General features: G+C 36.9%; 1 protein-coding gene across 1 annotated transcript in view; it reads left to right on the top strand.

Moving 5' to 3' along the window:
* NETO1 (neuropilin and tolloid like 1) overlaps positions 1–24,601 on the top strand; it is a 151,401-nt gene that overhangs the window by 121,616 nt on the left and 5,184 nt on the right. The window contains exons 5-8 of the mRNA XM_029959397.1: positions 702–743; positions 857–984; positions 12,473–12,701; positions 23,834–23,947. Of these exons, the coding sequence (XP_029815257.1) occupies positions 702–743; positions 857–984; positions 12,473–12,701; positions 23,834–23,947 (513 nt within the window). The remainder of the gene's footprint in view (positions 1–701; positions 744–856; positions 985–12,472; positions 12,702–23,833; positions 23,948–24,601) is intronic.

Genomic DNA, 24,601 nt, shown 5'->3' with positions numbered 1-24,601 from the left:
TGGATTGTTGTTTATTGAATCCTAGGTCTAAGACCAAACTCATTTCTTCTATTTACTACACTTGGCTATAAAAGTGTGATACAAATCCTATCAGACAGCAAATATAATCATGTTTATCTGATGGAAAATAGCACACGTATTAGACTTATTACCTTGTTAACACAATGAATTCCACTGTAAATCCTTATAATATTTTTTCCCAATAAGGCCAAATGGATACTTCTCACAAAGAAATGTCTCCTCTTGGTCAGTGGGGATGGCAGACTATTCAAAAAGACAGAATGAAGTTTACATTTCTCTAGTTAAGTTGAGTGCTATACTGTAAAATGCAAAATAGGCAAAAAGATTCTGAATGGGTCTGTAAATATATCCTCTTTCATTAGACTGATGTATTAAAATATCATGTGGTTAGCTGTGTGATGTTCTCACTTGCTAATGTATGCAGAAATATTTTTGAACTTATTCTTCTGAAAGAGAGAGACAGAGAAAAGCAGGATTTCATAACAAAAAAATAACTTGGTATGATAGTATCAATAATTTCTGCATTAAAAATTAGTGTGCTGCCATAGTTTTGAAACATTTCTCATTTTCAAGAAGTATATGTATAATTATGTCATTGAAGCACATTATCAAATTTTAGCACATTGACATTAAAGCCTAGATATTGAACAAAACTTATTTTATTTTTCTCTATTTTTAAGATCCAGATTTTAAGGACCTTGGCGTTTTGAAACCATTGCCAGGTTGGTATGTTGGTTTTGGGTTTTTTTCTAACTTGGAGGCCTTTATACTCTTCTGTAGAAAATATTTTTGTTTGCTGTTCAGGTTTCATTTTTTCTGGTGTTTTGTTATTCAGTTTGTGAGTTTGAGATGGGAGGACCTGAAGGAATTGTGGAATCTGTACAAATTGTCAAAGAAGGAAAAGCTTCTGAAACTGAAGCAGTAGACTGTAAATGGTACATCCGAGCGCCACCCCGATCCAAGGTCAGTCCTTCATCCACTTGCTGATTTGCCATTTAATTTAAGAAATTGACTTTTCTAATATATTGTGCATTTCTTAGTACAGTCAGATCTCGTTTAATAACTTTACAGCTTGAACTGTAAACTATTTTTTCCTTCTGCTGTGGAAGGGTAATTTGTCATCTCAGCCAAAATAACCACCTTTCTCTATAAGTGATGATGTGGGCAGTGCTAATGTGCTTTTTGTGCCATAAGTGATTTTCTTAAATTCATCTTTAATTTTGCTCATATTTTTAAACAATCAACATGTTTTCTTAAGTGGGAAGTAATCTTATCATTTTAATTTTCAATGTATTTCAAATACCTAATATAGAGACTACTAAGGGAACACTGCTGGCTCCCTAAGGTCATCATTATTTCTCATCTGGGAACTGTGAAAATGGACCCAAGGTAAATTCACGTTCCTCTGTATAAAACCTTTAGTGGTTTAGAGCCACAGACAAAAAGAGATAGTGTTCTCATTTCCTTCCCACCACAGACATCAAGCAATGCCTTTGTAAAATGAGAGGGCTGCAACGAATTTAACAATACTTTCCTGGATTCTGCTTGATTTCCCCCCTTATCCATAGATTATCAGTTATTATAGCATTAATTGTTGCTGAAAAACTACTGCTTCTCCCTTCTTTACAATTGGAACAGCTTTATGCCTCCTACCTACTTTTATTCACTGTGTTAAAGAGATTCCACAGTATACTTTTTCTAACTGTCTTTTATTGGACAGGAAAGGTTTTACAAGGTAGAATTTATCTATGCACTAATCTCTGCTGTCTTTAAACAGATAAGGGTTTTTGTGTATAATCTCAGAGAGGAGACTGTACTGGATATGTAACTGTTTCATCATCAATATAACACATGGATGAATGCTGTAGGGTTCTCTTCAGTAAGAGTTTCCAGAAGAGAAAAAGTCATTAGTATCAGCATTTTTCTTATGGGAAAGTTGAGAAGAAAAGTTGGCTCATAAAGGCTACAGATAAAGTATTTCCAGAATATGCTTTAATCTCATATCATTTTTTTTTTTACTTTTTGATAAATTTAATATTGATAGGGGTTTTCAGTTAAGTAGATGAGCTTCCCACTTTGTTATACCAAGCAGTGATATGAGATGACTGGGCTGATGAATGATTATTACATATATTATATGTAATTTATATTCATTCAGGGTACCCCCAGTATCAAAACAAGCTTGGGGATGAACAGATTGAGAGCAGCTCTGCCAAGAAGGTCTTGGGGGTAAATGAGAGGCTGGACATGAGCTGGCAATGTGCACTTGCAGCCCAGAAAAACAACCATATCCTGGGCTGTATCAAAAGCAGCGTATCCAGCAGGTCAAGGGAGGTGAATCTACCCCTCCACTCTGCTCTTGTGAGACCCCACCTGGAGTGCTGTGTCTACCTCTGGGCCCCCAGAACAGGAAAGACATGGGCCTGCTGGAGGGCCAGAAAAATAATGAGAGGAATGGAGCACCTCTCCAGTGAGGAATGACAGAGAGTTGGGGTTATTCAGTCAAGAGAAGAGAAGGCTCTGGGTAGACCTTATAGTAGCCTTCCAGTACTCAATGGGGGCCCATAAGAAAAGTGGGGACAAACATTTTAGCATGGCCTGTAGTAAGAGGACAAGGGATAATGGTTTTAAACTAAAAGAGGGTAGATTTAGAATAGGTATGAGGAAAAAGTTTTTTATAATGAGGGTCTTGGAACACTGGAACATGTTGCCCAGAGAGTTGGTCGATGACCCATCCCTGGAAACACTCAGGGTCAGGTTGGACGGGACTCTGAGCAACTGGATTTGTTTGAAGACATCTTTGCTTATGGCAGAGAGTTGGACTGGGTCCCTTCCAACCCAAAATATTCTATGATGTACTTAGATATTAGTAGAATGAAAACAGGTAAACACAAAATTAGAATAGCACTTCTTAGAATCAGCACAAATAAGCCAACAAAATTATCCTGTAGTCTTAATTCAAGTTCATAATTGGTTGATCTAGTAATGTCATTGTCATGTTCTTACTTGATCTAACTCCAAAGTTCTATGATTCAAAAACCTCCTAAAAATCCCTTATTTACTTACCTGTAGTATTTATCCACACTTCAGTCCTGATGTAAAACTACAAATTGGGTAGCTACATAACCATAAACACAGAGTATAACAGAAGGACACCACACTAACACTGTTAATAGAGTGTTAAAGATTGAAGTTCGTTAACTCTTCCATACCTACATTTAGTTGTGTTGCATTTCAACAAGTGTATCCTAGCTGAAGGGCATCTGGAAGGGAGAGCAACAAGAGAGTTTTAGAAAAATGGAAGTAGTACTAAAAGTTATTTAATGTAATCTACATGATTTTGTGAAGGAGTATGATATAATAAAAGGCTTTTACAATGAGGAAGGAATGCTCTGAAGTCCATGTCTGTAGTATAACTCATGGTCCCACACTCTGAAAGTTTCAGGTTAGATACTAAAGAAGAAAATTTCAAACAACAGTGAGGGAATTATGATTGGTTGGGATTATGAGTGATTGGTTGAAAAAGTCTGTTCAGTTAGCGTTGCTAGCAGTCTTAAAGTGTGGGTTAGATAACAATAATGGGATAACAATAATAAAAAATGGGAGAAACAGTACTAATCAATCCTACCTTTAGGCAGAGAGCTGGGATGGGTCATCTCTTGATGGATCTTGCTGTTCCCATCTTGCAGAGCTATCTGGGTAGAGAGATTGAGCAATATAAAAGAATATAAATTAGTGTTTCCTAACATGTGGAGTTGAAAGATTTCACAACAAGCTAGGAAAAAAAGTTTTCAAGCCTAGGTCCATCTTCGAGGGGTAAGTCCATTTGAACTTTCTTAGTGTTGTTTCCAAACACATATATATATATATACACACACACAGAGGTATATACGTTTCACCATACTGGGACAGGTTGAAAAATTTTCAGATATTAAGGAAGGAATAAGTGAATAAATTTTAAAGAAACATGTATGATGTAAAATTTATGATAACATTTTTTATGGGTCTGATTCAATTGAACTGAATTCTATTGTCCATGCTTTGCCATCAACTTCCTTTGTGCTTATATAACCTTGAACTAATGACATATTCAGTACAATTATTTAATGACATCACTTTAATTTATGTCAGCTTTCACCTATGAAAACAGACTCTTCTGCTAAGAACAGTGAGAACTCAGTAGGCATCTTTAAATTCACGTGTTCCTGTACTCTGGGCTGCACAGTTTGTTACTGGGAATTATGCCTAAAAGGCCAGAGTTTCTCAAACAGAGTTTGTGCTGGATCTTTTCATCTTTAGTTTCTTAATTAAACTGTGCCAGAATGTGGGTTGCTTGCAATTTCATTTGGCTTAAAATCATCCAATCTAAACTGTCTGCAGAAGCAAGATTCAAGTCCTTCCCTTGGTTTCCAATTCCGTATTGAAGCCAAGTCTGAGCTCAATGTATGAGCAATGAGATTAACCAGGGAGTATGAACTTGAGATCTCTGAACCTGAGCTTCAAGCTGACAGCCTGGGTGTAATGTTGCTATCCTCAGTGAGCTGGAATGAGACAGAGGGCAGCAAATTTCTTGCACACACTTAAAACAGAGTGATCACTGATTACCTTATATTACAAAAACCCTCACCAAAACAAAACAAACAAACACCCCCCCCCAAAAAAAAACCCAAACACACAAACAAACAAAACCAAAAAACCCCCCAAAATGCATGCAGAATGGAAACTTTCTGTAAGTGCAGAAGACAGCATAAGGCAGTTTGAACACAACTTCAACCTACATGCAGACCTGGAGTCATACTTGAAAGTGACTGGTTGAAAAGTGTGTGTTTCTCATAATCATTCAAAGTCAGTTGCTGCTGTGAATTCAGTAATATTGGGGGTTCTGCACTTCATGTAGAATATGACTTCAATCAGTAATCAGAGCAAGAATGTAAAATTAAGAAGTGAGCTGCTGACTGAATGTGCCAACCCACCCAGAACAGTAAAGTTCTGGAGGAACATCCCCATCTGAAAATTCTTCACTGGAGAACAAAGCCCAGAGAAGGAAGTGTATAAGCTTTTCGCATAAGGATTTGAAAAACTTCAGAGATATCATTGCCTACAAGCACTGGATAAGCAAAGATTCTGTATTTCGGAATAGAAAATAAAAAGAAATTTAGTATTGTCTTACTTTCTGATAAGGGTGAAATTTTGAAGGCTAATATCAACAAGTGTTTTTCTATATTGGATGTATCAGCAGAGTTTGACAAGGCCCCCCAGGAAGACAGAATGCATGTTTGTGCTCAGGTAGCGCTCTCTTGGGTGAGCAACTTTCCCAAGAATTGTGTCATGCTTGCTCTTTCAGAGGTTCTGTAGAAAAAAAAAAGACAGCAGAATGTGACAATAAGAGTAATTAAATGTTTACAAATATGATATTCTGATGCTGGGAAAAAAACAGTGTGCAATGCTATTATAAGCACTATTACCAGAAGCTCTGGGCAGCTCAGGAAACAGCATCAAAAACTACAGATAGGCAAGAATTAATTTGAATGTAGTCCAGTGAAAGTCATCTATTCTGGAGGAACGAGCAAGAAGTACATTTGTACTGAGAAAATAGCAAGGATATCCACTGTATTTACACTATGAGAAAAAAAAATGGAGTTATAAGCTTTTTAGACAAAGTGATGCCTAATTTTCTTACCCCACCTGAGCAAGCTATGGGGCAAAGAAGATATCTTTTCAGGATCTTTATAGGATGAAAGGCTTGATACAAAAGATTGAGAAACCAAAAGTATCAATTAACAAGTATCTAGTTTTGACATATTATTACAGTGCCCTTAACGCTGAGCTGCCTGTGAGTGGCGAAGTTTGTCTCAAGCAGAGCCATTGGGGAGCAGAAGGAGGGGGCTGCACTGTACACAGAAGGGGGCCAGGCAGAGGGTGGCCACAGGGCCAGGACATGGCTGATAAGGAGAGTTGGGCACTCCCAGCCGTGGTGGCTGGGGTATAGCAGTGGCTGGACTTTCCTCAGGCAATGAGGCTGGCCCAAGCACAAGCCAGGCAGCAGCCTGGGGAGGGATGAGGCTGGATTGTTGCAGGATGAGGCTGGGCATGGGCCAAGAGCCTCAGTGTGACCAAGACACTTGCATATTTACAAAGAATAGGTACTGCTACCTGCTAAAGGCTCTAAATCACTTGCCACCGTTGACATGCTGGACCTTGTATCCGCACAACTAACCAAATAAAGAGATGGTTCCAGGTGCCTGACTTCATATGGAGTGTAGTCCAGAGAGAGACTGGCTTGTGCATGCATTTCCAGTTAGGAGGAAACATGCAGTGAAGCAAACTGTGGCGTTAAGAGTCAGTTTAAACCAATCTGACTAAACCAAAACATCTTCTGTTCTCCTATGTGAAGTGGAAACTAGTGCTCTTAAATAAGGCCTGCAAGAAAAGCAGTCTGAGGTGTCAGCACTGCCAGGCTACCACATCCCTAATTTTTGGAAGCTTCTTAATCGGGTGAAGAAGAGAAGCTTTAAGTACTGCACTAAAGTTTAATAGGAGCCATTTGAGTTTTGATTCTTAAAATGTTACAGAAAAATGAAATTTAAAGACTGAATAATTAACAGCCAGAGACTCTTTTGCAGGCTTCAGATGAGCTCCATCTCTGAAGATACTCTGAAGCTTGGTAACACACAGATAAAGCAAATAATATTATGAATTAAAAAAAGCCCAACACATGTATTTGACATACCTGGAACAAGGTGAACAAATTATGTTTAAACAAGTAGAAAATATTGTTTACCTACTTTAAACTATTAAAATCACTTATTTGAAACAATTTTCTTAGATGAAGGTGCAATGTTACAATCATGTGTGTAGAAACTCTGCTAGCAGGCATGTTAATGCGCATGTCAGAGCAACACTGACAAACCCACCAGTTTTAAGTTCCCATGAATCTATTCCATTCAGGTATAGAAATATAACAAACCTCAGCATTCTCAAACCAAATAGTAGGAAATATGATAAAAAAAGCTACTGATGAAAGTAATAAAACATCCGCCAAAGAGAACAGCAGAATCAGGATTTGATCTACAGTTTTCTGTGTTAAAAGCAGAACAACACCAAGGAGCTGTAAAGGTTGTCACTTGCAAGCATTTTGGCACTGTATTAGAGAAAAATGAGGGTGACTTGACAGTTAGAATAAATGTCAGCTATTGGGTAGTCACAGAAGTTTGAAGAAACAAATAGGACAAAGCAAAGAAATCCAAAGAGCTTCACTTGTCCAGGAAAATGGTATTTTGATGTCTGAGCCTTGGCTGTGAACCACAGGGTCTTAGAAGTACTGTATAATGTTGTCACCTTTGACAGACAGTATTCTCCAAGCCCCAGAAGAGAGGAAAATATGAGGTATGGAGCTCTCTGTTTGCACAATATCTTCCCAGACTAATAACAGAAGGTCCAAAAATCTAAAAAACACCCAACCAGCCAATCAAAAATCCAAACAGAACGTGTACTGTTAACACTTTTGGATTGAAGTAATGTTAATTGAAAAGAAGTTTAAGATCCAGACATGAAGATAGGCTGCATCAGAAGGCAAATTCAAGCATCATCAGTAATATGCTTTGTAGGTTGGTATAGTTGGCGCCTTGCTGCCTTGAAGGAGATTAATTAGTGTTGCACAATCTGCCCTAAAAAACAGGGCTTCTGAGGCCTAAATACTCTAGGTATCATCTTGAAAGCCCTTTGCTAATCACATAGAGCTGAAAAAGATGCAGAATAAAGCAGGTGCTGTAACTGATCACTGAGCAGTGAGGAAGGACATAGGATGATTTAACCAAGTCCTGTGCTTACAAGTGAATTGAATGAACCCAGAAGCTGAATATGCGAAATCTGGACATTATGCTTGGATGGAGCTGAGGTTTCTCTCTTATGTCTAAATTATTTTTGGCAGCTGAACGATGGCTTTTTGTTTGTTTGGTTTGGTTTCATTTAGAGGGACTGAGTGTCTGTGGACATATATTAAGTCTGATACAGGGATATAGTTGGAAGCTTTTCCTGACTGGTCTGATCAATCATGTTGTCAGCCCTAACATTCAGTGATTGATTAAAAAGCAGAACTCATCAAAAGTGGATCACTATGAAGAGATTATAATCTGACCATTTTACCGCGGTTTATAGTTTATAATGGGTTGGGTTTTTTTTCCTAGTACATGCAATCAGACATTTCTGTTGTTTTCAAATTTAAATTAAAAAAATAATAAAACTTATCCAGCATTTTTCTTTTTGATAATTGTTCATGATTACAATACAAATCTTAAAGATGACAAGACAATTATTTAAAATATAATGTGATTAAGTGTAAATTATATATGCCACAGTTGCAGTGAGGCTTAATCAGTTTTGTTGCTAATGACACTGGCATTTGCAGTGACGTCTCAAACCTCAGTAAATCTAATACTTGAGCAGCCCACTCTTCTAGCTAATGTGGAACTGATGATTTGAAGAAAGTGTCTTATTAAAACTTAGCAGCAAAAATATGAAAGAAGATATGGCAGTTATGTTCCTTTCAAAGAAGATGTTCTCGTCAACAAGAATGCCCTGATTATGGTAATATAATGTGTCAGTATCTATGGAAATGGTCATTTCAAAAGCTTCTATTGGCATCAGTGAAAACATTCTTAATGAAAGCAGATGGTGGTTGAGTTGGTGACCTCTTCTTTAGCTCATTTGTTTTTTTTCAGGGGAACAAAGTTCCTTATCCACTACTGGTAGAAGTAATGGCTACAGTAAAGTAAAGGCTAAGGTCTTTGTAAATGACATAACCAGAAATATTGATAATTTTTATTTCACTTTCTGATTAATTTTTTTAGTGAGATCCACATACCAGTGAAAATAATGAGAATATTGCCACTGATTTCAAAAAGCTATGTATAGGGAACATTTTGCATTAGGTAAGAGTTTGTCATATAATCAGTTTCATTCTTTCCTCGGGGAACTCAATTTATTAGTCATTTTCTTCTACTAGTGTGGGTCTTACAGCCAGTGACAGGAACAATGGCAAATATATAGTTATAAAACCATAAAAGTTGGCAGAGGCGTGCAGATGCAATTAAATTATTCCAGCGCTTTAAAATAAAATCTGATCCAACATCAGATTGTCAGTGTAGGTAATCAGTTTCCTGTTTTTGAAAATTCACTGCAGTCTTAATCCAAAGGTCTGATCCAAATAAGTAAATGGAAAAATACCCACTGATTTCAGTGAGTGTTGTACCAAGTCCTCATTATTTTATATAAAGTTCTAGGAGTAGTCATCTCCAAAGGAGATTTTGAGAATGAAAATCCAACTCACCTCAGAATATCAGGAATTTGTTTTGTCTAATTTATGAAACTTCATGCCATTGGAGAAGGTGGCATCTTTCTTCTGAAGGATAGATGTAGATTTTTAAATCAGATATTTCTTTCCAGTGGTTCCAGTGCCTATCAAGTTATATATGTTATGATGTTAGCTGAATTTCTCGCACGGAGGAGTGAACTGGTATGACTGACAGCAGAATTCAGTCCTAGGAAGAACTGAAGGTGTTGTCTGCTTCACTGAAAGACTCAGAGCAGAATGCTAAGTTATTATTCTCTTGAATCCTTTTCAGCATTTATGACTGCTACTCTAAGAAATATTTTTCATTTTATAAAGCTAGTGTGATGCCAGAAACTAGAGAATGTCAAATGATAAACCCATAGAAATAAGATTTTGGCTGTACTGTTGTATGAATAGGATGTTTGAGCAGAACAGGAATAATTGATGAATGCTGGAAATTGCTGTGAGAGATGGTATTTTGTAACCACAGTGAGGATTAGCACACATTTCTTGTAAGAATGAAAACTCATAAAAGTTGCATCTCAGTACTGAAATAGGATACCCTTTACAAGCTAGATATGTGCTTATATATATGTATATGCATATACACTTGTATATATAAATGCATATATATGAGAAAGCAGGGTAGAAATAAAGAACATACAAACAAGAATGAGAGGTCTTTCACTCAGTAGGTGTAATTTTGCTGTTATTCTGTAGTCAGACTAAGATAATTTCTTTTTCCTGGAGTAAACAAGAGCTTTACTGAAAATTGGAATAGATAAAAATGTGATAAAAATGTGATAAAAATGTGATGTGATACATTGCATTATATCTGTGTGGTCTATCATATATGTATAGTATATTGTAACATACAGATGGCATACATATGATAGGCATATATAGTGTTAAAGTCATGATTCATGACAATAATATGTTGGAAGCCATCTGTTCTTCTCTGTGAGACAGCGATCTGACATGCTTTGCTTCCTGGAAAACAGTCACATTTATACAATATTGCATAAAATCAGCTGCAGGAGGGTTTTATTGCATTACCCGTAACAAAGCTGGCAAGCACTGAAGCACCTGTCTGAAGCAGACTGACACTGTTAATGGAGAAAAAGAAAAGCAAAGTGTGCATTTAACTCCCTGTTGTAAGTTACGCAGAGATGGACTATGGACTCTCAGCAGATTCACAGGAGAGGCTGGGTGCCAGGGCTGCACAGCCTGTTACACTCTTGTTTGAGCAGGAGCAACTGGTCTTCAGGACACAAAAGCAGTTCTCTGGTGTTTCCCAGCTATGGGCCAGTTGCTGGGTGTGGATATCATGGCTCTGCCTCTTCCAATACCTCCCTCCCCCATGTGTAATCGTTCTCTGTCAGGACAATAGTATGTATCATTCCACTACTTTACTGGAGCAACCAATACATGAAGTGAAAAACACTATAAAAAGTATGCCTTCACATGAGATATTTCCGTCTGAATATTTCTTTGTGTATTGCTCTTAACTGCTCCATTTCATAGAGATCAATACAAACAGCTTCTTAATTTATAGTATGTTAAACCCAAGATACATGGTGAAAGTAGAATTCACTTAACTGAATTTAATTGAAATACGTTCCTCTGAATTATTCTGAAGAATGGGAAGGATGGAACATAAGTAAGGGTTACTGTAAGAAATAACATACTAGAAAAAAGTTTGGCAAGCAAAATGAAACTTAGTATACCAAATTTCATTTGCTAGTAAAATTTTTTTCTACAAATACCCTTTTTAGAGAAACACTTATGCAAAGCCTAACAAGGAATGAAAATGCACCATAATATGCTACCTGAAAAGGCTCATAAAAAAAATCTGGGCTATTATGAAACAGTAACATGTTGCTTAAGAGCACATAATGCCTAAACCATAAGAGCTTTCATGTATTCATGAAGTGAAATGGTGAGTCTTGTTGCTACTAGGATATGCTATGTTTGTGTACTTTATGCAAAGTCAGAGAAGTGTATTAAAGCAATTGTTCTGTGCATGTAAAAAAATACCTGAAGTCAATAAAGTTGTTTCAAAAAAAGTATATTTTATGTCTAATACAGTGGGGTTTCTTTTTTGGTTATTTTTTCAAGCTGGAGATCCAACTCTATGCTGGATATGTTTACTCTCTTTTTATACTATTTTTGCGGTAATTCACCCTGAAGTCTCCCAGGTACCCTTGACAGTTTGATTATTTGTCATGTATCTATTGAAAATACTACTTGCCTTCTTTGTTAATGGAATATTTGATTTTGCTTGTATAATCAAATGTTTCTAAAATTAGTGATTTTCCCTGTTAAAGTCCATATACTGAATACAAAATGATAGCCTTTTATGGTCACCCCTACTTCTTTTTAGGTAGATTTAAAGAGTTCTTTGCAAAAGGCACTAAATCTATTACTTCATGAGACAGCTTGTATGCAAGAGACATTTCCTAAGAAACTTTCTAGGTTTCTAGAAGTTTCCATAAAGTAAGCCTGATTTCAACCCTGTTAAATTATGAAGTTATATACCACAATGTTTTGTTTAGAAGAGCCAAGAGGTGGAAAAATTGCTTGAGGAAAGGTAAAAAGAGTTATGATTGATTTCTGCCTGGCTCTCAGATTCTCACTTCCTGAACCAGTGTAGCAGGGACATAGAAAGATGACACATATTGACTCTGGGGAGGGAGATGCAATGATTTGCCTTATTATTTTCCATGCCAGGCATGTAATAGAGCAATATTGTGCCAAGCAGTGAAAGAAGAAATTTCTAGCTTATCTGTCCTTCAGTTTGAAGAACTGTCGTACATATTTCTGAAAGAGAGGTATATACTTTGAAATTAGGACCTTACAGCAAATAAGAACAAAAAAGTACCTAGATCTTCTGATAGAGTGGAAGCAGGACAAAATACCAGGAAATACAAATGGTACTCAGTTTACATATAAATGCCCTTACAAGGAAGTGCCCTGTGGATCACCAGCTCCAGAAAAATTATTCTGATTGTGGTGTTGTGTACTTTTTCTCCTACAAGGTAGAGCAAAGTTGCTTAATGTTTTTTTCAGTCACTCTCAAATATCTGTACATGTTGCCTTTGTTGTCTGATTGATTCATAGATCTATTTGCGATTCTTGGACTACGAGATGCAGAATTCCAATGAATGCAAAAGGAATTTTGTAGCTGTCTATGATGGAAGCAGCTCCGTGGAGGATTTGAAAGCAAAGTTTTGCAGCACTGTTGCTAATGATGTAATGCTGCGGACAGGTCTGGGTGTAATCCGCATGTGGGCAGATGAAGGCAGTCGAAACAGCCGATTCCAGATGCTCTTCACATCTTTCCAAGAACGTAAGACCCTAATCAATGCATCTGCCTTTCAGTTTGTTAAATGATACAAGTCCCAAAATCTGTTAATATTTTCTTCATGCAGAGTAGTCACTGGAGAATGCTGCCAAACAAGCCTATGTAAATATTCAGAACAGTTTTTATTACATGCATTTGTAGTGAGCAATAATTTGTAATGCAGTAGCATTTGGGGCATTTGGAGCTAATTCAAAGATAGGAAAACAGGTAGAAGCAGTCATGACCTGTAAAGTCATATGGCCATGACTTTTGTCTGATCCCCAGTTGCCTCAATTTTTCCTTATACAACCTGGAAAATAATACAGCCCTGAAGGTTTTTATCAAGTCTGATCCTTTTTTATGAATTTGATTTTTTAGATCCCATTCTAATATGCATTTGAAAAATACCCTATGATTATTTTATCACAGTTCGTGGGTGTGTGCATGTATCAATAAACGTATGTCAGAGATTGTTAAGCAAAGAATTTACATTTTTGTAGCAACAAAAGCTTTCTAAAAGCCTTACATATTTCAGTTAATATTCTCTCTATGTGCCTTACTTGCATTTAAATGTTTATATGAATTCTGGATTCAGATAATAAGTAAAATAGGCTTTGAAATAAAAAAAAAGGTAGTTCTAACCAGCCTAAGAAAACAAACACACAGTCAAACCAACAGCAAAAAACCTCAACAAAACCCAGTAATTCCATTTGCTGAAAATGATTGACCCAGGTAATCCTATGAAAGACCTGTGAAAGATAGCAATTTGTTTTCTTTGGTGGAAATAGTACATATTTGATCTCTTGAGAAAGGTGTATATGCATTTATTTTCATATGCTGGTTCACCTTAATTTTTAATGTGTTTTTTGGTTTGTGCATCACATATCTGACAGAAAGATTTCTGTGCAGCTGTCATTGGTTATAATGAAGGCTCAATCCTACCAAACACATTCTTCATCTGCATTCTGTGTGTGTGTACCCTTCAATGAGGCAATGAGACTCTGTTTAGAACAGCCTCCCTAATTCTTTAATTATGGCTCTGATTAAAAATTTCTGACAGTTTACATGCCTGAAACTGCATGAGCCACGGTACTCTCACACTTGCAGCCTTATGGATTATATTTTTCTTGCCTGCAAATCAGGTCAGGGTCTAAAAGGTATTGAGAACCCTCAGTTGAGATGATACTGTCCTTTCTCATTTCTGCAACTGGAGATATCTTGAATATTCAAGATCTGATTCATTTTTTCACAAGGCATCTTGATCTGTTACCTTAGAAACAACTGCATAGACACTGGAGGTTCACAGCATATAAAGAACTGGAGAGTGAAACACTGTGATGACTAACTTGAAATGAAGGTTTGAATAAGTGTGTGTTTGCAAATCTCTCCTATTTTAAAGAAAATAAGGAAAAATGAGTGATTTTTTTTCTCTTACAGTATTCCTAATATATTTATCTGACATGCTACATCTTGTGAGCTACTCCATTCTTGTAACAAGATGACAATTTATACTGCAGGGTATTCTGACTGGTAAATTCGAAATACTGATGTGTTTTCTGTAAATTCACTCTGAACAGTCATTGCTCACTAAAAGCTGAAAAATTATTAAAGGCTAAATTGTTCTTTGAAATATGTCTTCACAGCCTGCTCATAAATAATAGAAGAAACTGCATCTGTGATTGTAATACTGGAAACTGACTTTAAAGATTTAAAGGTTATGCAGATGGTACTTTCTGTGTCATGTCAGTTGTCTGTAGGTCCTGCCCTATGCTGCATACTGGTGCTGGCTGTCAGAAGTCAGGTAGAACAGATGTCAATGAGACACACTCATAGCATGTGAGACACATGCAGTGAGACACATCTCATAGCATGTAAACTGCAACATCTTTCAGCAGCATGTGGGAATAATTAGATCATCGGCATGGAAGAGAAGGAGTGTCAGACCTCATTCAGGGAGATGTGCATCAGGGAACAGACACCTGTGTCTCTATTTGGGGACAAAGATGAAAAATTGTATATTGTTAATCTAGAACTGAGAAAGGAAAAAAATAGAAGATTACGTTTATGTTGCGGTTGTGTGCAGGGCAAAGAGTGCAAAAGTAGAATTCCAGTACTGTTCCTGTCAGAATGACCAGGAGATGTTGTGATCTGTTGCTCCCCAAGTTCCTCTCCTTAGTGTGGAATTAAGCTGTTGAGACTGTGACTCTTCCCTTACACAAGGCTCTGTGAACTCAAAGTGGTATTTTTTGGAAACAGGCTACTGAGCCTGAGCAACATTTTCTTTCAGTATAAGTCTGTTCAGTGTTAATTCCTGTTATAGAGCCATTTCCTGGGGATGTAACATTTGTGTAGAATAGAGAAGTCTTAAAGAGATTTCTTATATGATTATTTTCATATGTTTTGATCATGTGCTCCAAATATGTATACATTTTTTGCTGGCATCTGAAAAGTGGTCTTACAAGTTTCCAAACCACCAGCAATGATACTTTCAGATCAGCAGTGCTATAAATATGTCTGAAGGAAAGGTATATAACGCATGAGGTTTCCGATGCCAGAAAATCAGGAATGATTTTCACGTCATCAAGATAGTAGTAGAGCTCTAAGTAACACTTAATAACCAATTAATTTTTAATAGGTGATAATAATTTATAGTGATGATCTGATATTTCATTATCAGCATTATTAGTTATTCCAACTGTCATTATGGGATTTTTTCTGCTTATGTCCTTACCTTTTTAATATTTAAGATATCTTCTAAGCATAATCATATTTTTATGTATGGTAGCACTATCTACACTAGATTTTAAATATCCAATAAATTAATATAAGAATGAGAAAAAAAAGAAAACAAGAAATCTGGTGTCACCAAAAGGTGTCTGTTCATCTGGTAAGAAGACTTGAAAAATGAGTCTTTGTTTTTTTACCCACTGACTAACTGTTCATTTCATTTTCCATGATTGGAGAGTGATTAATGACAGACATGCTACACCTACAGCTTCTTCAAAGAGCTGTTCCTCAGCAGACACACCTACACTTTAGCTTAAAAGAAGGTTTGTAGAACCAGGGCATATGGGATAAGAGAAAAACCCACTGTATGCAAAGCAGGCAAGATGTTTGCTCTCTCACCTCTGACTGCTCTTTGGTAGCACTGCTTCCTTCTCTGCCCATAATCCTGCACCAGAAACCCCAGTCCAGAAGAACATCATTCCTTCTCTTATTTTATTGTCCCTTTAAGCTCTAAGCCTGTTTTTAAAGCCCTGTCACGTGTGACTTTTCTAATGGAGCACAAGTTCTATTATTCTTATTTTATTTTTAATAACAAAAACCGCATTGGATAGAAATCTAAGGTTATTGTCAGGGGAGCAGTGAGCAGCTTTATCAATAAGAGCACCCAAGTCCTTGTTTACAGACTTGAAGGTGATCACCCAGCACGGACGATGGGGAAAAGGGACTTCAGGTATGCAGTGTTAAGGACTGTGTTTATTGTGGTAAAGCTAAGGGAACTACTGAAAAAGAGAACAACAAGGTGATAAGCTAGGTGGACGTCGATCTCCTCTCAAGCAACCAGCAGCAGGACAAGAGGGCACAGTCTTAAGCTGTACCAGGGGAGGTTTAGGTTGGATGTTAGGAAGAAATTCTTTACAGAGAGAGTAATCAGACATTGGAATGGGCTGCCCAAGGAGGTGTTGGATTCACCATCCCTGAAGGTTTTTAAGGTGAGATTGGATGTGCCACTCAGTGCCATGGTCTAGTAACCACGGCGGTGTTGGATCAAGGGTTGGACTTAATGATCTTGGAGGTCTTTTTCTACTCGATTGATTCTATGATTCTATGAAGTGCAACACGTGAACAGGCGGTTTCCCTTTGCAAAGACTTAGGAATATAAACAGATTGCAGCTTTGCTGATTTTGGTCTCTGCTTCTGCACTAATACATTAAAAAAAAAAAACACTGGGATTGCCTCCTTCCTGATGAGCACTCATCTGTGATTTTCTTCCCTTCTGTGCTGTTTGCAGTTATCTCTGGTAAAAAACCCTCCCTGGCTAAACATCCCAGTGACTCTCTGACCCTGAACAAAAAAATGTTTGTGGTGCCTAGAGTGTATAAACTGAACACAGATTGGACCTCTGAGCACATGCTCCTCAGCTGCCATTCTCTGGTGAGCTTGTATAGGAAAAAATAAAACCAACCAAAACCCAACCAACCAACCAAAACAAAAAAAACCCTGGAAAACCCAAAACTAAAAACCAAATAAAACCAAACAAAACCAAAACAAAAAACTCCCACAACAAATGAAACAACGAAAAAAACGTAACCAAAACCAAAACAAACCCAAAACCCACAACCCCACTCCCAAACAAACAAAAATGCGTGAAACCACATATAGATTTTTTTAAAGACAAGATTATCAATGTGTATCTGGTATTAACTATTCATAAAAGTTACATTTATCTTGAACAGACCTGTCTGAAGATGACTGAGAAATAACATTTAGTATTAAGCACATTTCATTGTCAAGTTTCTGTGTTTTAATAACTTTTTTTTATTTCATTGATGGCAAATGAAAAGATAATAATTTTACTTTAGATGATATACTTGTAGCGTACAGTACTAAAACCAGCTTAATATTTTTATAATTTTAATAAGTCAACTGAAACAGTCACTCAGTATGACTGATGAATTTTTCCTTGAAAAGGCTGCTAGAAAACTTCTTCCTCTTTTTCAAGGATGATTCAAGGAACATTTGAAGAATTTAATTTTTCTTCCTTTTGTGGAGGAAAGAAAGCCCTATATTTCAGGACCGAACAATAGAAAAATCCAAATGATCTGTACTTGAAGAATTCACATGCAGAGCATGATGCAATGAGCTGTCTTGAGTAGATGAGGAGTAGGTGTGAAATGTCTAACGACTTCAGTGTAAAATGTTTCTTACATCTAACCATTGTTAAAATTTCAGATTTTTCCCATTTACCCTTAGGAAGAAGTAAGACCTCTCAAAAATGTTATGACAAGAAGGGACGGGGGGTGGAAGAGGGATAAGACTAAAAATAGTAAGTGGTGTAGGACATTTGTCTAAGATTATCGAGTCCTGGCCTGAAATCCCTGCCTTGAAACAGGCTTAAAGGGTAAATCCACATAGTTCAATGAAGGATGACACAGGCACCCAAGCTAGGTTACTCAGATCTAGTTTACACTCCAGAAGCAAAGGAGTTGCACTAATGTTGTACGGTGGTAAGAAATGGTGTAAATACACTGGGGAAAGCACTGAACTGAAGGGGAACAGCCAGGCTGTTCACACGAGTTCCATAACAATTCTGCTATTAACTCCGTCTTGTAAAAATGTTTTGACCTGGCCATGTTTGTATTTTATATCCAAAGTAACCTGAAATACCCAATAAAATTATGCTCAGTGCACAAAGCAATGTTTTTTGCTATTAATGTGATAATGTCACAATAGTATAATAATCTTTAATAGTATGGAATATTTAATTTCTCTACCGCTTTCTAAATATTTTCATTTTATAGTACAAACTGGAATGCATTACTCGTGATTATTTATTTTAGTGTCTAAGTGAAAGCAGTATAATTATATTTTTAAATATAAACTATGACTTCTTTTATTTCATCTTGCTTTGTTAAACTGGCACATTGAAGAACTATTAATACACTTCATTGTTCTCTACCTTAAGGCTATTCAGGATTAAAATATTCATTTTGGATTAATAAATGAAAAAGTATATGGACACGTACATTTCTAAAAGCTTCCCATAGTAAGAATATATAGACAACTACATTGGTTCAGTTTTTATGAATTTGAAAAGCAGTAGCAAACACAAGCTTTTTTTGAATGCTGTGATGGTAACCTTATGGAAATATGAATAATATAACAATCTCCTAATTTGTACTAGAAACAAAATACATTTATATGACAAATAATAGAAACAGTATTGTTATTATTATAGTTGTGGTTTTTTAAGTGCACATTTCCTAAACCTGAAAAAGATTGGAATATCATTTTTATTCCTGGTAACTTATATATCATCTAGGATAAGGGCACCATCTTGTGTTCAATATAAATACTTGTTGCAAAGAAGATAATGTTACATTATAATGAATTCAATAACTACAAAATTTGTTTGTATATTAAGATACAAGGTGTTCTTATAGCACCCATATTCATAAAAAGAAAATATCATCATTAAAAATAGAATGAAAACTTTTGAAGTTTTTCATTGTGTATATGATTTTATACAAACTGTAATTTTATATAAAAATAATTATCAGTTCAAATCCAAACTAGAAAAAGAATCTTTAATAATATTTTTTCTTTAATTAGTGATTTAATTTAGATTGTAGTGTTTTCATATGGTAAAAATTTATCAGAGGTCTAAATTTATTAAAACACATCAGATAGAATTATATGTGTAGTTCCAATTTGCTCACTTTTGTTATAATCATTGTGAATTCTTCATTGTGCTGAATATGCTATCTCACCTATTTCTAGGCCAGTATCTTGTCAGAGTTTGACGCAAGGTGGGTTTGGGACGCAGGAGAAATTATATAATTGTGTGTTCCCAGCTGTTACTTTTAATCTAATTACGAAGTCACTTTTTTCAAAGAGTCATGGAGGGGTTGGAAGGGACTCCAGGATGTGGTCTAGTCCAATCCTTCTGCTCAAAGCAGGGTCAGTTACAGCAGTTTGTGTCCAGTTGTGTTTTTAATATCTTCAGTGATGAAGGCTCCACAACCTCTCTGGTAATCAAGCTCGTGCATAGTGTCTGACTGGCCTTAAAGTAGAAGTTTGTTCTTGGATTTTAAAGGGAATTGCCTATGTTTAATTTAGTGCTTCTTGCTTCTTGTCTTGTCACTGGACATTGCTGAGAAGAGCTTGGTTCTGTCTTCTTTACTCCCTCCCATTGGGTATTTGTATGCATGGACAAGAGCCTGCATGAGCCTTCTCTTCAGGTTGAACAGTCTGAGGTCTCTCAGCCTCTCTTCACATGTCTGATGTCTCAAGCCTTAGAGGGGAAGGATCATGTCTCTCAACCTGCTGACAATTCTGTTTCTAATGCAGCCCAGCATACTGGTGGCATTCTTTGCCACAAGGGCACAATGCTGGCCCATGGTCTCCTTATTGCATAACAGAACCTATTCTGCAAGCTTCCTTTCCAGACAGTCAGTCCCCAGCATGTACTAGTGCATGAAGTTATTCTTTCCCAGAGACAGGACTTTGCATTTCCTTTTGTTGATCTGTTTGACATTCATTTCTGTTCAGCCTGTTGAGGCCCCGATCAGCATGACTTTAAAGAGATAATCAAGAGTGGCTTCACAGTAATATTAGCCAACTTATTCCCTCTTTGCAGCATCTTGAACTTCACCATCTCATACTCACTGCAGCCAGGGCTGCTCTTGACATTCACATCCTTGCTTGGTTCTTGTTTATGAGTATGAGGCACAGCAGAGCTACCTTCATCATCTCCCCAATTACCTGTGTCAGGAAGCTATCAGTGCACTCTGGAAGCTTCCTGGATTGCTTGTGCCCTGCTGTGTTGCCCTCCACAGGGTTAAAATCCCCATAAAGACCAGGGCCCATGAATGTGAGGCTGTTTCCAGCTGCCTAAAGATTTTGTTGACTTCTTGACCATGATCAAGTAGTCCAGACACAAAGTACAATATTAGTAGCTGTGGGCTGACACTGGGCTTTCCACTAATCATGACCCAATAACTCTCACTTGGCTCCTTGCTTGAATGAGCTTTCTCTGTTCCTGCTGCTCTCTCATATAAAGGGCACTTATATAGTCATGGGGAACAACAGAGTGATAGAGCACAGCTCCTGCTGTGTGGAGATGCTTGTGTTGTTTAATCTAGTTGAAGTTAATGATAGTGGGGGCTTCCTTTTGTGAAAAAATTCCACAAGCTTGATGTCACATACCTTGACTGCTTGATTCCACTCCCGTCCTGAGTTCTCTAACAGCTTCAGAAAAGCATCAGGACCAGATATATCTTGCTATAAAAGAAACTTGTTTACTATCGGTTCATTTATCTTTTTGCTATTACTAGAATGTCTTTGATACAACATCCCAAGACCTCATTGCTGTGCCTTTTCAAGGGCAAGGAAACTAATTCCTCCAATGTACAATGGGACCAAAAAGTTTTCAGCTTCCCTAGACACTTTCATTTGTTCCAGCAAAAAACCTTAATTAGAGTGGAGAAGATATGACCCTAGCCCTAGCCCTAACCTCCTGACAATTTTAATCAGTCCAGGTTCTTGGGACCACAGAGAGAACTTGACTATACTACTTTTATAAATATGAAAAAGAGGGAACTGTTTGTCATTAGTTTTCTGAATCTTACATTTGTGTTTCTTTCCTGTTAAGTTTTCTGTACCTGGTCTGAAATTGCTTTGCATCACTATTTATCTTGTTTTGACATTTATTCACATACCATTTTGTTCCTCCACAGTTCAACAGTACAGTTCAGAAAAATTGAAATTTTCATTCCTTTTTCTTCCTTTCTCTTACCTTTCCAGATCTCCCTGCTATCTCTTTGCATAATTACTCCTTCTTATTAAATCTGCAGAAAAGGTCTTTCTTATTGCCCTTAATTTTTCTCTAATTTCCAAAACATTTCCTAATATTTTTCATTTGATCTTGCTGTTCCTTTCAGTGCAGAATGCCTTAATTGACATCTGCTTTTCCTATACAGTTCTCTCTTTCTTCCTCTTCTTCCTCTTCCTTTCACTTCCTACCTACCTGCCTTTATTTCTCCTTTTCTACTTACCACTTCTGAATTCCTTTATTTCTGCCTTGCACAACTACCCTTTCTTCCTTTAAATTGCTCTGTTTCCTTTTGGGATTTGTTTTTTTCACTATTAATCCTTTCTTTGAAGTTGCATTTAGGATTAAATCAGACTGATTTTAAAGTCATAGACATCTAGGTGGTTCTGCCTGCTCAGACACAGCACTCTGTTCCCCCATTTCACTTCTAAGGTCCTTCATGCCACTCTGAATGTTTTGTTGTTTTTTTTTTTTTCTTCTTTGTGACTTTATTAACAGAAGCTATCCTAATCTTGCAATTGGTGTTTTTTGTTAGTTTGTTTGTGTTTTTGTTTCTCCTCTTTGTTTGGTTGATTGGTTTTTTGGTTGGTTTGTCTTTGGTTTTTTCTTCTCTTGTTCCTGTGTCACTCTTTGTACTTTCTCCATTCAGGTCTTATTTTCTTGCACACTTCCTACCCATTACCATGATTTTGAATGGGTAGCTCTTTAGATTTTCTTAGGTTTCTCTTTTCCATAATTCTCTTCCTCTGCTTCACCTCTTTTACTTAGAGTAGACAGTGAGACTCTTTCTGCATGTTGGAAAGAACCAGTCCCAAAGGTTCCTCACCTGGAAACAGCTAGAATGTGGAAGGATGATTATGCCTCTGATGTGTTACCTATATGAGGTGTCGCATCATGATGTGACACAATATCCTCCAGGCTCAGACCTCACTGTCCCCAAATGACAGCAACAGATAGATAAGGACTGTCCCAAAGTACCCTCCCTTTCTATATGCACGTACTGTTTTGTTCTTTCTGTCCATTCTAAAGTAGAATCCTTTCTGTAACAAACTTACAACCTCATCAGGTTCACTGCAGCTTAGGGGATGGTATACTAGACTTAAAAAAAAATTAACAGTGAACAGAAGCAGGCTGTTTGATGTCTTCAGCATTGGCTAAGACATATAGTATATATATACTGTTATATCTGAGTGAGCAGTTGCATATTTGAGAGTGTACACTTTGATTTTGATGGCATTTACTATTTATTTAACAGACCATAAATGTTCCAAACAAGCCATTATAGTCAGTTATGGATATCTGAACTTAAACACTTATTGAAGAGTGGATTTCTTGTCATGATATATGGAGTCATTAGGTTCTACAATATAAATACTTTGTGCTGTCCTTAGTTTGCAAATCACTAAAGCAGTTGTCTGCTCTGAGCCAGTCTCTGCACTGTGCATATATGTTGTCACAGAAATTGCTTTTAAAGTTGCAGAGGAGAATAATTGCTATGAAGCATCAAATTTGAAGTATAAATAGTATGAGCATCATAACTCCTTTCTGATTAGTTGTCTTAGTTTATTTTTTATCTTTCCCTTAAAAATAATTACAATAATGCTTTTGAGTTGTTTGAATTAAAAAAATACATAAGGAGTTAATTTTTACTGATTTAACACTGATAAAGTTTGTAGCTCTTCTAAATGAAGGAAGGTCTTCTGGTTTGGTTTTAATAAAAAAAATATGAGGAGTAATTTATCTTTACTGTGTCATATGCTTTTGGAGTAGTAGCTTCACAATGCCAACACCTAATCATCTCCCAACACTTCCATAAACAGCACAGATTACCAAGCATGTATGATTTTTTCTGATGGCTTCCAAGCAGCTTCTTCACAGTAATAATAGATGGCCATCAGTAAAGCCTTTTTCCTGCAGCTTTAATCTGCATGCATCTTCTAGATCATGGGCTTCAGGGACACTGAAGACTGCTGCTTTTATTAATCTTCATACTTGTGATCAAAGTGGTGCTTCTTAACTGTAGCCTTTCTCATGACTAAAAGGTTTTGTAAAATAATTTTACTTTCTCTGTGTATAAATGCTCAGGGCATCATTATAGGGGCCCTAAAGTGACTTCTTCAAGTCAAACAAGTTTTCTTACAAAGCTTGATTTTCAGCACCAAACTTTAAAAGAAATTATTTCCTATACAGTAGATCTGTCTGGGATGCAGTTAACTCTTTTCCTAGCAGCCCATAGGGTGATGTATTTTGCATCTGTGGCTAAAATTGTTGAAAACGTATCAATGATGCCCCATCAATGGGCCAATCAACAGGCCAACCCACTACGACCATGATAATCAGGGTAAGGGAAAGTCCAGTCATCTTAGACAAAACTGAAAATCTCTTGCCACAGAGTAATAAAAAGTGTGTGACTGTCAATTGAGTGCTGTCAATGCTGCATGTCAAATAATTATTATGCTCACGGAACCTGTGTTGTATAGTTTTTTCCTGTTACAGATTACATGACTGCTCCTAGATGTGTGTGTTGTGGAGTGCTGAATGATTTGCTACTTAATATCAGCTTTTTCTCTCTTGTTTTTAGCCCCTTGTGAAGCCAACACATTCTTTTGCCACAGTAATATGTGTATAAATAATACACTGGTCTGCAACGGACTCCAGAACTGCGTGTATCCCTGGGATGAAAACCACTGCAAAGGTAATGTTAAGGATTGAAAAAGTCAAATCATGTACACTGCATGAGATTCAGCAAATGATCCTCAGTTTCTTGTTAAGTATGTGCCAGGTTCATGAAAACTCAGGAAGAGTAATTCAGGAAGAGCGTACATCAAGCAATAGAGAAAATGAAGGGAGCTAAAAAATGCCGATGGATCTTACTTTCAGTGTTTGTATTCATGATGTGTCGTGTTGCATTGGTTACATCCTTCTGGCTGGCTATATGCTTCTGGGAGGCTTTCTGATCACTTTGTTTCCCATACAATCTAAAGTATAATTAAAAGTACTGTTTCAGTTCCTTTGTCATAGGTACTTTTGTAGTGGAGTAACATATGGGTAGCAGGTGTCTTTTAGCTGCATGCTATGCCCATAATAGGCCATGTGGTTTTAAAAGCCAAGGTGAAGTGGAATTTACACTGCAAGAAAACAAAGAAATCCAACTATAATCAAGTGAAATTGAAGAGTGAGGAACAAGCTCAGGAAATCAGGTGTAATGTCTGTTTCATAGGGAGGGAGGGATGTTCCTAACCATGTGTTGGCAGTGGTTTCTGCATATTGCTGTGTTAATGGAAAAAAAAAAAGTCAGCATCTGTGTTGTCTTCAGGGAAAAGAGCTTAACTAACTTACATTGCAGGCT

Source organism: Manacus vitellinus, unplaced genomic scaffold, assembly GCF_001715985.3.
Source record: "Manacus vitellinus isolate BGI_N305 unplaced genomic scaffold, ASM171598v3 scaffold_1_pilon, whole genome shotgun sequence".
NCBI lineage: Eukaryota > Metazoa > Chordata > Aves > Passeriformes > Pipridae > Manacus > Manacus vitellinus.
This window is presented reverse-complemented; position numbering and strand designations above follow the sequence as displayed.